The 13,325-nt window shown below is 44.3% G+C and overlaps 1 protein-coding gene across 6 annotated transcripts in view; it reads left to right on the plus strand.

Moving 5' to 3' along the window:
• cep290 (centrosomal protein 290) overlaps positions 1-13,325 on the plus strand; it is an 83,623-nt gene that overhangs the window by 68,830 nt on the left and 1,468 nt on the right. For 4 of the 6 annotated variants that reach the window (XM_021317057.2, XM_036146052.1, XM_036146062.1 and 1 more), the window contains 9 exons: positions 1,758-1,881; positions 2,435-3,208; positions 3,963-4,097; positions 6,710-6,796; positions 6,924-7,088; positions 7,170-7,292; positions 7,425-7,594; positions 10,607-10,748; positions 12,253-12,326. In XM_021317057.2, the coding sequence (XP_021172732.2) occupies positions 1,758-1,881; positions 2,435-3,208; positions 3,963-4,097; positions 6,710-6,796; positions 6,924-7,088; positions 7,170-7,292; positions 7,425-7,594; positions 10,607-10,748; positions 12,253-12,326 (1,794 nt within the window). The remainder of the gene's footprint in view (positions 1-1,757; positions 1,882-2,434; positions 3,209-3,962; positions 4,098-6,709; positions 6,797-6,923; positions 7,089-7,169; positions 7,293-7,424; positions 7,595-10,606; positions 10,749-12,252; positions 12,327-13,325) is intronic. The other 2 variants (XM_036146073.1, XM_036146078.1) reach the window with 1 other exon arrangement.

The following is a 13,325-nucleotide window of genomic DNA, read 5'->3' on the forward strand; positions in this document are numbered from 1 at the left end:
AGAAAAAAACGAAGTGAATATGAATTAATTGTGTTTCTCTATACTAGGATCCAGCTAATATGTCGTTGCTCTAGTGTCCCATTAGCCTATACTACAAGATGAAGGGGCACTATAGCAATCACTGTTTTTGCTTCTTTTAATATTTGGAATGTATGTTTCTCAAATGATTAATCTGCTAAAACCTAAGTGAAATGTGAACGCTTATTTTGTATACGTGATCTTAAAAATAGTTTGCCAGTTTTTGGGATTGGTGAGCTAATAGTCCATTCATTTGTATATAAAGGATGAATGGATGGGGGTTCTGGAGTATATTCCACATGCCTCCCCAGGCATATCAGTATGTCCCTTTAGCCTTCAGAACGGCCTTGATTCTTTGTGGCTCACATTCAACAAAGTGTCAGAAACATTCCTCAGAGATTTTGGTTTATATTGACATGATAGCGCAGTTGTTTATTGGCTACTCTTCCATGTACCAAAGGCCTTCTATTGGAGAAAGATCTGGTGACTGTGGACTGTGTACACTAGAGTGCAGTGAACCTGTTGTCATGCCCCAGTAGAGATGATTTAAGCATTTTCCTGCTGGAAGCAGCCATCATAAGATGGGTCCACTGTGGTCATGAAATGAGTGACATGGTCATCCTCAATAGTCAGATAGACAGTGGATTACAAACAATGCTCAATTTGTAGTAAGGAGCCCAGAGTGTGCCACGAAAATATACCTAACATTACACCACCAGAGTGACCTGGATTTCATGCATTGCATTGCTATGCTTAATTCTGACGACAACTGAAATCAAGACTCAGCGGTAGATCAGAAGTTTCTGAAATACTCAGACCAGCCTCTCTGGCACCATCAGCTATACCCCATTCAAAGTCACTTATATCGCCTTTCTTCCCCATTGCAGCAAGTCGTCTTTCATCATGTCTGTTTGCCTAAATTCATTAGGCTGCCATGTGACTGGCTAATTTGCCTTTTCTGTAAATAAGTAATTAAAAAGCTGTACACCCATAGGCAATAGTGGCCTATGGGTGTAGACACACAAGACAGTCAACCGCGTACATGTACACTCACATCTAAGAGGATGGTCTCCTACGTGCTAAATATGGATGTCTTGGGTTTTTGGGAGGAAACTCGAATATAAACTCCAAACAGAAAGGCCCGTGGCAGGTTTTGAAACCACGATCCTCTCGCTGGAACTAGTAGCCATTTCACAACTGTGCGACCAAATAAATATGTACATTTCAATAGAAATTGTACAACTGATCAGGTTTACTAGTTTTAGGCAAGGCAAGGCAAGACGAGGCAAGTTTATTTATATAACACTTTTCAGTAACAAGATGATTATGTGCTTTTAGCTTAGAAAATGTTAGCATGCATGCTAGGCTAACAGCTTGGTTTATGTATTGGTCAGGTTTGTAATGGAGAGACGTTACCAACGCAAATAATAACCGATATTTATTTGTCTGGAGAATGCAACATTTTTATAGGTGGTACGAGAACTTGATGCATATAAAATGTCAGGAGCCTTACTGAGAATTGACCATCTTACAACGAAGCATTGAAAAAAGCATCCATGGCCTCTCATCTTCTTTAGGGGTGTGAGGGGAAAAAAGGGGCTAAGTTGGAATGTATGCTGCTTTTTTTTTTCAGATTTATGTTTGTTAAAGCTTTAGAAAATCCTCCCAGACGTCACTTTGCGGAGCTGTACTGATATGCACCACACACCTGTTCTTTTCCTTTCCTTTTGAATGTGCAGGCAGCGCCAGGCCTTACCGCGGGATGATGCCATGGAGAATCTGATGTTGAGGAACCGACTTCTGGAGGAGAGGCTCCACTCCATGGAGGGACAGATATCCAAGGAGCCCCTGTCAAGGCCCTCTGTCAGTGATTAAACCACACATTTATTGCTTCCAGTCGCTACTATTTGAATAATTAATCGTTAAAGCTCACAATTGCAGGTAAAGTTAAAGCAATAAACAAAAGAAAAACAGTTCACGATTTCGTAAAAAACTAATTGTTTCCCCCTTTTGGCCTCACTAATGGAAGAAGATTCTCATTTCTCCTTTTTAGTCAAAGGAAACAGTCCAATAGACCCGATGCTCTGGTATTTTACCATCAAAGCGGTCGACTACATGGAAGATTGATATCTTACTTGAATAGACATTGCTGGAATCACGGAGGAAAGTCAACAGAAGGGAACGTATTTATGTTGTATTAACTGCATATCTTCTGTTTAAAAGCTCGCCTTGAAGAATATGAGCGTTGTATTTTACAGGCATGGCAAGATCCCACATTTATTGCAAGATGTATTACTTGGCCTATGCTCTGTGTGAAGATCTGGAGATGTTTAACAGTCTATTCATCAGCCTTCCTTTCTTTTTTTCCGTCTTCCTCCTTCCTTTCTGGGTTTAATCTGATTTACTGCCTGCGAAGGCGAGAGACGTCTTCTCCCGGGCCTTTAGCGGGATCTGTTCTGTCACTTTCGACGTTGAGGACGGGATGCGCGCCGAAAACACGACAGCCCAGCGTCCCGAGAGCTGTGGCCACTCACACAGCCCCGAGCCTGCTGGCGACACCTTTGGCCAACAGGGGGAGCCCATGCAAGGCCGGGCGGATGGAGAACCTCTGAGCTGCTTCTCTGGAGAAGATGCTGAGCAGGAGCGATCAAGCAGTGATGGAAACGCTGCAGCTGGCAAAACAGACGCAGGCACCGCTGCCGATCACGTGGAAGACGAGGAAAGAAAAACAGCAGCTGACGCTCAAGAGGATCCAGAAAACATCCCGGTTGGCTCTGAAGGCGCCCTGCCCGCCGAACAGAAGGAGCCGCGCAACATGAAAGGGAATGACGGCGTACCCGGCGATCCGTCGGGGAGGACCGAATCCATCACGTCTCTGTGTGCAGCTCAGGCAGCGACAGGTGGGGGAACTAGTGAAAGTGAGAGGTTGGGGGATGTTTGTGAGCCACGAGGCGAGGCTACGGATCAGGACGACCATCTCGGAGTTGCCCCAGAGGTGCCTCAGGGGGCTGAGGAAGAGCTTGAAGCGAAAGGAGAGGAAGACGTGGCGACAGCAGACCATCAAGAGCACTTCTTCTCAGCTGTCCAGGATGTCGATTCGGTCGTCGCACTGAGCGAGCGCCCAGAAGGGTTTGTCTGTGTAAAAAGGGACAAACAAACAGGAAAATGGGAACCTCTGAAACAGCAGAAGGTACTCCAGCTTGTGTACTCCACCCCCACCACCCGCCGCTAAGGCCGTAGTGCTGCGATAGCTGTAGACGTGGCAGCACCAGAGATAAGCATCCCCAGTGAACCAACCGCCTTGCTAGTAGTGACCAGTTGGTGTTCAACTCCCCTGCACTGACCTTTACAGTCGTAAGGTTTGCATTCATACCCCTTGAACTTTTTCCAAATGTGTCACGTCACAACCAGCGACTTTGACGTAGTTTACTGAGGATTTAAGTGAGAGACCAACACGAAGCTTCATCAATCATCCCTCAAACTCTGAGCCGCCGCCGTGCATCATAGTGGGCAGAGTATGTTCAGGCTGAAGGCCAGTGTTAGTTTTTTCTTCCCACACAACGTTTTGAAATCATGGACTGGGGGCACCTTCTTCCTGACGAGGCCGTGTCCTCTACTTGGCTTGTGGCAAACGTTTTAACTAGCGCTAGATTTGATTTTAGGTTGTCAGGGGAAAGGGGGGATGGATATAAATGCTAAATCGTGTACGCTTTTTTCCTTCTACGACTTTTGTTGGTCTGTCACATCAGATCCCAGTGAAAAACCCTGAGGTTTTTTGGTTTTAACGGGAGAACGTGTGAATTAGCTGAAGGGGTGTGAATCTCTTTATGAGACGCCGTTACCAATCTGTGTTTTACCCCCTGCAGCTTTTTCCTCCACTGCACCTCCGCATGCCGGGCTGTCGGCCACACTGCGCTCACTCTGTGATTTCTGCTTTCGTTCAGACGTCAGGAAGGGGCACTGGCACCCCGTCACAGAGAGATCAGGACCTTTCAAAGGAAAACCTCAGGCTGGCCTCAGAGAACTTGGAGCTGCGCCTTCAGCTGGAGCAGGCCAGCAAAGACTCACCGAGGCTGAAGGTACGCCCCTAACGCCCCGCTACACCAGCACATGTACAAGCAGGCTGATTTTACGGGGAAATTGTTTCAGTGTGCCCATCTTGGCTGATCTTTAGTGGATCGCAGATCCTTCCTCCCAGGTAGATGGTCTGTTGCTGTTTCTATGCCCAATTAAACCACCATACTCTGCAGCGTTTTTCCTGACATCTGAGCCATTTTTAATAACTACAGTATTTTTTTCTTCTGTTTTGATCTTTTCCCTTACTTGTTGCTGATACACCTGCATTTCCTCTCTGCGGGACAACAAAGGATCATTTTATTCTATCTTAATCTTTATTTTTCTTAAAAAGCTCTAACAAGATGCTTGTAAAGATCCATCCAGCCGTATCTCATAATTATGACTGTCAAAGGGAGACCTTAAAGATCTCCATGGCAGGGACAGTCTGTTCGCTATGAAAATAATCAGAACTGCATCAGATGAAGGAATTAAAGCGGAGAAGCCCTTTGCACAAACCGTATCAGGACTTGGATCTTTATGCAAACGGACATAAGGGAAAAGAAAGAACTTTTCAAGGGAACTTTTGATTCTATGGTTTTACACATTAAGATATAATTAAAGTGGTCTGGTCTTTAGAAGGATCTAAAATTATCCAAATCTATCATCGGATTTACTAAAACACATAACAGATTCCGTCCTGTCATTAATTATAAAAGAGGGGGGAAATGTGTAAAAAAACTAAATGTACCCCGTGATTTAAAAGCTTGCAGAACCACCAGCAGTAACTTGAAACAGTCATTTTGTGTATGGCTTCTCGGTCTGTGAAGGATTTTCGACTCTCTTCTTCACAACTTTGCTTCAGGTCTGGAAACATTTGTTTCTGCACAGCTGGACCCGGACAGGACCGTTCTGTTGTCGATTTGCTCCTCTGTTTGGGATCCTTGTACTGTTCCATGACCCAGCGTGGGCCAAACCTCAGCTGTCTGACAGATGGCCTCCCATTTTAATACTTTGGTAAACAGGCATTGTTTGGTTTCAGCCAAACACGAGAGCTGTGTCAGTTGGACCTACTTTGATGAGACTTTCTTCCGGCAGTCCTTCCAAACAAGCCTCGCTTGTTTAGTTTTTTTTTCCTGGTATGAACTACACATTTTTTAACAGGCGGAATCAAAAATGGAGCTCTTGGGATTTTTTCTCTAATGCCGTTTTTCTATTATTGTACCAATTCAGAGCGGTTTGTCACGGGTCGGCCCGCTTTTTTGGCTTTCCCATTAGTAACGGTGACGTGGAACTATTATTACTATTTTTACTACCTGCCTCCATGTCGTTCCAAGCGCGGTGAGTCGGCCCAAAGACACGACATCAGAATACAGTCAGCCAGCGATTCACTGGGGGGTGGACTCTCTATTTGCGTAACTGGAACGACTCCAAAACAAAAATCAGACCCGCAATATTTAAGAAAGCACACAACAGCCACAGTAGCTACTGAATACATGATTAGACACTGAACACAGATGGAAGCACCCAAATCATTACCGTGGTCCAACGCGGACGAGCCTTGCTATGTTGACTGCACCCAGTTGTCATGGAAAACCACCCATGTAAAACGGAGTCAAGTCGACCCGTACCAAATCGCATCGGTCACCAGGGAAAAGGGGGATAAGGACTTCAAGATCTGACTTTGAAGAAAATGTATCGGGCGGTCCGTTCCTGGGAAGATCGGCAGCTGTCTTAAACGATTCCTTCTCATGAGCAGTATTTCTCCTTGTAGCAGAAGTCTTCACATATAACCCTGTCTAGGTCGAGGAGCAGCAGCAGTTGCTTCTTGAAGGCCCTTGCTGATGTCTTTCCATCTTGACGTTGTGTTAACCCTCACCTGGATGCCCCTAGCAGAAAACTCTGCTGTTGTAAAATGCTAACGCTCGCTAATAATCAGTGAATCTGTTTAGCTGCACCTGGCTGTTACTTTCCATCGTCCTACAGAAGCAGTCTGGGTGGCTTTATCTTTATTCAACAAATTAGACAGAATAAAATAGAATCCCTTTATTTATCCCTGCGGGGCAATTGAGTGGGCTCAGAGCAGACATACATAGGTAGATTTAGAGATCTGAAATGTAATAGCAGAAATTGATAACAAGAAAAACAGAAGTTGAAAAAGGTTTGAATACTATATCTGGTGACAGCATTGTGATGAGGCGCAATACTTCTGTTAGAGCGCATTAGAAATGAGATAATTAAACCCCTCAGAGTTAGCTAGGAGATTAGCAACGGGAACGAAGGTCGCTCTCCTTCTCTGGGTCTTACAGGACGGACACTGGAGCCTGCAGCCAGATGGCAACTGCTGGAAAGCTGAAATCAAAGCGTGGGAAGGTTGGTCAGGGATTAACTGTTGCCCATAAACAATGTCCAGGTGGCGAACAGGAAGACCAGTAAACTTAGAACACACCTTCACAATATTATGAATGCAGTTCCTATGCCTTTACACCATTTTGGCGTACACACACTTTTATTACGGATCCTACAGTCTTATAAATGAAACCCCAGATCCTTTGTTGTCCTGATGTGTAAATCAACAACAGCTCAAATATTTTTAAAAGCTTGTAGCCATTTTATCTTTTTATTTGTGTTCCCACAGAATCAGATCGCGGACCTTAAGGAGATGTGCACGGCACTGAAACAGGAAAAGGCCGAGGTGGAGAAAAGGCTGGCCCAAGTGCGGGGAGTAAGTTATTTTTCCCAACACTACGACCCCCGGTGTGTCATAATTAAACGAAAGTGAAACAGATAAAGAAGTCACGTTAAAGTTGGCCACCAGTTCTTCCCAGCCGACGACCTGTTTTCTTCATTAGGCTGGATATAGTGGCAAAACAGTCCCTGAGCTCGAGAAGACCATTGGGCTGATGAAGAAGGTGGTGGAGAGGGTGCAGAGAGAAAACGAGGGGCTGAAGAAATCTAGCGTGCATGCTAATCAAGACCGAGTCGCCGCTTTGGAGAAGGAAAATGAAAAGCTGAAGGTTGTCGCCTTGTTTATTTTCCGCCTCACATGCATCTGTGTTTTATTTCTACAGATGACATAAAACCTTGTTTTCTCCCAGGCCGACTATGAGAATCTGAAGCATCAAAGCGAAGCCGAGCTGAGTGCAAAACTGGAATCCAAGACCAAAGGGCTGGAGAGGATAGTGATGGAAAACGAGCGCCTTCGCAAGGAGATTAAAAGGGTAGCCGCGCTTTATTTACGCTCTGAGGTTTCCGGGCCAAAAACTGGAACAGGTGTGAGAGTGCCAGCTTCACTTCTGCCAAACTGCTCCGGTTTAACATCTCGTCTGGGTGTTCTTGTTGTACGTGAACAGGAAATGGAGGCAGCAGAGAGGCTGAGAGTGGCCAAGACGAGTCTGGAGCTGACCAACGACAAGCTGGAGTCAGAGCTGGAAGAAACCAAACAAAGACTGCGTGCAGCTCTGTCCACGGCTGCTGCGGGGGGATCCGACAGCAGAACCTCCAAAGCCGCTGTGGTCACCAGGTCAGTAAGTCTGAGCTTCTGGTCAGAACGCTGCCCCGCAAAACAGCACTGCACAACTCTAAACCAACAGGCCGGGCTAGGAGAGCATTAATTACAGAAGCAGCCAAAAAGGACCCGCTGTTACTCTGGAGGAGCTGCAGAGATCCACATGTGACTGGACCAAACATTTGCCGTCCACAAATCAGTCTCTATCACAAGAGTAGCCAGAAGAAAACCATTGGGCAGGAGTTTTGCAAGCTCTTAAGTCATTAAACATTCTCTAATTGAATCTCAGATTTAGGCCTTAGGCAATTTGAAATATGACAAGGAGGTTTAATTTAGTTGGGTCAGTAATTTACTTCCTCCATTGACTCTTTTCCCCACATCGGTTGATCCGTTTGTTCTGTGTGTTGGAGCTCCGCACGAAGAACCTGAGAGTTATTATGCTGCAGCAAAACTACAAACCCCATGATGCATTGAGTTAATAAACCTTGTTAGTTTCTTCCCAGACATTTGCCTTCCCCACCACCCTTCTCCTGAAGCTGACTCCTACTGGCTAAAAGCTGCGTGTTTAGGTCTTCAGCTCTTTTATCAGAGAAGTTGGGCTTGGAAACGTGGATTTCCGTCGTTGGCTAAACACCCGCTGTCAATAACTGTTACGAGGTTTGCAATATACCACAGGAAGGCGTTGAAAATATGTAAGACATAGTTGTAAAAGCACTAGAGTCAAAATAGCAACGCGGATAAACAGTTATGTTTACCCTGCATTATGTGATGAAGTAAATTAAATATAAGTTATAGATTAGATGTATTTCATTGTTTACGTTTCATGATCTTTTTCCATAAAGATCATAAAAAGCCTAAAATCTTAACTGACTGAAGTGACCTGCAGAAACCCTGATAGGAAGTCTCCTTCTCAGTTTGCCACAGGCCAGGTCAGGTGACCCAGACAGGCTCTGGTCAGATGGGCCCGAAATGGAACTGTTGTGCAATTATACACTGTTTAAAGTTGTTTAATGTTTAATAAATAACTCTCTGTCTGTTAAGTATTGTTCGGTGATAATCAGCTCTTATGCTGATATCAGGACAATGATTGAAAGGGATGATATGAGCACTAGCGATCTTTTAACAGCAAACCCTTGCACACACATAAAATAAAGGAGTGAGAACTTCTCTTGAAGTTCAAGAATTTATTAACAGAAATAAAATGAACATCAAGAGAACATCACTATATAATGCTGTTTATCTGAATTAACACAACATTTCAATCAATAAATCCTCTACAAGGCTAGTAAAACTTAACTAAACTACTAAGCAAAATTGTGATAAAAAGAAGCTAAGCTAAGGAATATGTACATGCAAAGAACACAAAAGACAAAACAAAATGGTTGATCATCATCAGAATAATTCAGTGAATCCTGGTTCCCTGCAGATCTGACTTAAATAACATGGAATGAAGTTAAATTAGCTTCACTAATTCAGAACAAGATTTGGTATGTGTGTCAACCCATTCACAATGCAAATCCTGAGTTCCTCAAACATTATTTGAGGAAATAACATTTAAAAAAATAATTTGCTCAGTAAAATCATGACTTTAGGGACGCTCGATTTTATTAATGCAATTTTACCTCCAGTAGGTAGGGGTCACTGCAGCGATCAGTCGCTAAAATCGGTTACTCCTAAAGTTATACAAAACGGCTTTAAATTGACATTAATATTCCATATTAATGCAGTGATTACGCTCATAGCACATTTAAACGATGGCGAAACGAACAAGCCTTGTTCTTTATGCTGGTGAAGATTCTCAGTCATCCAGGTCATGGTCATGAAGGCCTTAGGTTCCAACTCTCAGAAACCTATAATGCAGCTATAGGATTAATTCTGGCCAATCATCACCTCAATTCTCCCCCTCATATGGGTGATCAAAACATTGTTCCTTTAAGCCAGGCCAATAACAACCCTAATGACTCCTCGTTACAGAGGAGTGGACCAGTTTCGGTCCAATCTGCTGGCTTAATGTCTTTAACAACCGCCCATTACTAAGGGGTGGATCTGTTTCAGTTGAATTTGCATGTTATCTAAGCCATTACAGGCCTTTGTTAGGCAGTAGTATAAAGCTTGTTACTCCACATTACTCCAGACTTTTTGAATTGAGAAAGCTTCCTGGAGAGGAAGTGAAACGTCTCGAACTACGGAAAACGAGTCCAGTTGCTTTGTTTTTTACTTTTTTTGGAAAGCCTTGTTCTTAAAACAAGCCCTTTTTTGAATACCCGGAACCAAAAATTACCAGAAGCTAAATAGCATTTTGGCTAGCGGATTTTCGGCGCTAACTTTAAAAGCTTCGGCTTCTATTTTAGTCATAATGAGTGGGCCGGATATCGTAAACATTAATATCCCATCAATGTATGAAACCCTTGTGGAGATAACGTTTGTTTAAACCATAAAACATACTGTTTCGGGGCCCCGTGAGGCCCCATGGTGGCCCAGCCACCTCCTCTCCTCCAGATGTCCTGGGCAGAAGTAAAGTGAAGACTGGTCTTTGTCCTGTGGGAGCAAAGTTTTATAGCATGGAACCCTGCTGAGAGGGGAGGTCTCTGGTGCCTGTGAGGCTCCCAAACTCCTGTAGCTTCCAATCCAATCTTATTTTATTTTCTCATCATGGCTCAATGGCACTACAGAACCTTTGGACCAACATGCAGAATGTTGTGTGCCTCCAAAAAAAAGATAAGACAGCACATCAGATGAATCATTAGCATTCATGTTCACAAACACTGTCCATCCAGTCTGACTAAGCTGGAGCTACAGAAATGTACACCTCTAGATGTCCAAAGCCAGAAGAGACAAAACCTAAGAGACTTGCAGCTGTGCTTGTAACAAAAGGAGGTTCTAAAATAAATACAGACTCGTGCTTCCACGATTCAGAAAGGAAATCCTTGTATCTGTTACAAAAAGTCTCAACATTTGTGGCTGTAATATCACAAGATGGAAAAAACCACCAAATGAACTGCGTCTGTGTTTGACCTCCACGTGCAGAATGTTTGAGAACAAGATGAAGGAGTTGGAGAGGGAGCTCTCCCTGAAGACCTCTGGCGTGTCTGAGCTCAAGCAGCAGCTCAGAGAGGCCAAGGACCGCGAGGAACGAGCTCAGGCGCGGCTGCAACAACTCCAGGATCAGGTAGGGGCTAATCAAACTGAGTCGGGAACAGGCTGGCTCAGGGTTTAATCTTCTGATCAAGCAACAGAACTGACTGCTGGTGGGTTTAAGGACTCCAGAGGGCCTGGAATGCTCCTTCAGCTTTGGGATTTGGCTACAGCTTGAGGTCAAGTATTAGGATTAACAGCCTGGAGCATAACACGGCGCCTGAAACATTAGTCTGAAGTGGCTTTTCGTCTCATTTAGGCGGGTCATCTATTGCGGGGTTGTGTGAAAAAGGCAAACCCAGCTGGCAGGTCAGATTATTACTGGCTTGATTTTTGGGAGGTTTCAGAGGAGTTCCTCTGAAGTTTATAGCCAACTTGTTCTCTCTCAAACACAGGCGATTCTTTTTATTTTTATTATATGGCTTACAGCTGCAACTATTTTTTTCAAAGCAAGAACTGTGCACAGAAGTCATTTTTTTAACTTAAATTGATATAGATTTTCTCCAATCCACGCTCTTAAGAAGTGGTGTTAAAGATTTTTCTTCAAGTGGACCAGACCAACACCACAAAAGAGAACTAAATGTAAGCCATATGTTCTTGAAATGAGTGTATTTGTCCTTGATTTGAGCAGGTAATTATGATGGTTTATGATGCTCTTTATTTTTTTAAGTGCTAAAACCTTATTCCATTGACAAATAATCTTATTCACCTGCTCAAATCAAGGACAAATACACTCATTTCAAGAACATTTTACTTACTTTTAGTTCTCTTTTTGCAGTGAAGGCCTTCTGGCTGGATTCTTTTTTTTTTTGCTGGGATAAAAGCATTTGTTTGACTGCATTCCATTAGACTGACCAACAATCAGCACAATGGGAAAGTCCAAAGAACTCAGGGAAGATCTGAGGATGGAGGAGTGCAGATGTACTCTGGCTGGTTGAAGGTTCTGGTGCCATTTCTAAACAACGGCTGAATCGTGGATCGTTGGTTCAGGAGCGACCCAGCAAGGCTCAGTCCTGCTGTGGACGAAAAACTGACCAGTGTCACTGTCCAGTGTAGTTAGTTTTACGTTGTCACTGACTGAGAGCGCCCTGACCGAGTCAGGAGGGCCTGCAGCGTTCCCCGTGGGCAAGCCGAATGTCCTGAAGCAGGTTTTATGCTCCATTGACACATTGAATAGTTTGGTCAAAGTGACGCTTTCAAAGCAAAAGAGCTGTCACGCATGGTTGTAGCGCCTGATAGGATGTTTTCCTAACAGCGGTACTGACGCACCCCCCAAGGGGACTGAATAAGGAGAGATGGGGCGTTCCTTGAGCCTTTATGGGTATGTTGACCCAGGGTATGTCAGAGAAAAAAACAAACCTCTGCATCATGTGCTAGTTTAAAGAAAAAAGGTTTTAACTGGATGTTGCTGACATCACAAATTTAGATTTACCATTAAACACAGCGTGTCACAAATGACTCAACTTACGGACGATAACTTCATGAACCTTCACTCTAAAGTCAGTGGGTATTTTACTCCTCTGCTTGTTGCTCCTCAGGTTGACATGTTCCAGAAGTTTCCAGCAGCTCCACAGACGAATGCAGGGCGCTCCAAGGAGCTCCAAGCTGCCAGGTATGTTCATTAGAAAAAGTGACGTGGTGAAAATGTGGCATTTATGCAACGGGTCACATCTTCAGTGAACGCCATGGCCTCATTTTCGTGGGCAGAGATGCATTCAGATCCGACGTCTAACAGGAAACGGGGCGAGCGTTGGATTGTATGAACGTCCTTCCCATCGTTAGGTTTTCTTCTCGCATGAAGCCTCTCGCTGAGAACGCCGATGGCGATGACCCCTTGTAGCCAAGCGCTTGTTTGGAGCTCTGTGGGGGAAAGTGGACCCCTTATGGCTCAGTGGGATAACTTCAGTTTACGATTTTCCGCCTCAAGAAGCTGGGACGCTTGTACCTGAACGCGTCACAGTGGCCCCACGTAGAGATCAAGACGTGAAACCACAGCCAGTGGAAAAGAGAACATCCAGAAGAAGCTGGGTATCCACTCTTCTCCTGACCTGTGTTCCGCGTGACTCTTTTCAACTCCAAAAGTATTCATACCCTTTGACTAATCTTCCCATTATCTAAACCTCAGAGTACTATCCTGTGATCTGATAGACCAACGCGAAGCAGCACATAAGAGTGAAGTGGAAAGGGGAAAAAGACATGATTTTAATGTTTTTCTAAATCTAAAAGGAGTGGAGTGCTTTTGTATTCGGCACAGGCGTCGATGCTTAGAACGCTTCTTCACTGCAGGCAGGGATTCATGTCTTTTGCAGTTTTCTACCCATTCTTCTTTGGATTGGCACATGTTCTCAGTCAGATTTAGGTCTTTAGACTTTGACTGGGCAGAACTAGGTTGTGGATGTGCTTGGGTTTAAACACCGTAGCTCTGGCTGCCTAAACTCTAAGTATGTTGGATCCTCCGTGAAGTTTCCTTCCAGGATTTAGCTCCAGCCATCTTCCTATTACTGACCACCTCATTCAGAGATCTAAAGTGCGTTTTTTCTGAACCTTTAACGTGACGCGCTGCACAAAAACGTTTTGATCCGTGAACAAACCTTTGATCAGAGAGACGGTC

Source organism: Fundulus heteroclitus, chromosome 2 (genome assembly GCF_011125445.2).
Source record: "Fundulus heteroclitus isolate FHET01 chromosome 2, MU-UCD_Fhet_4.1, whole genome shotgun sequence".
Taxonomy (NCBI): Eukaryota; Metazoa; Chordata; class Actinopteri; order Cyprinodontiformes; family Fundulidae; genus Fundulus; species Fundulus heteroclitus.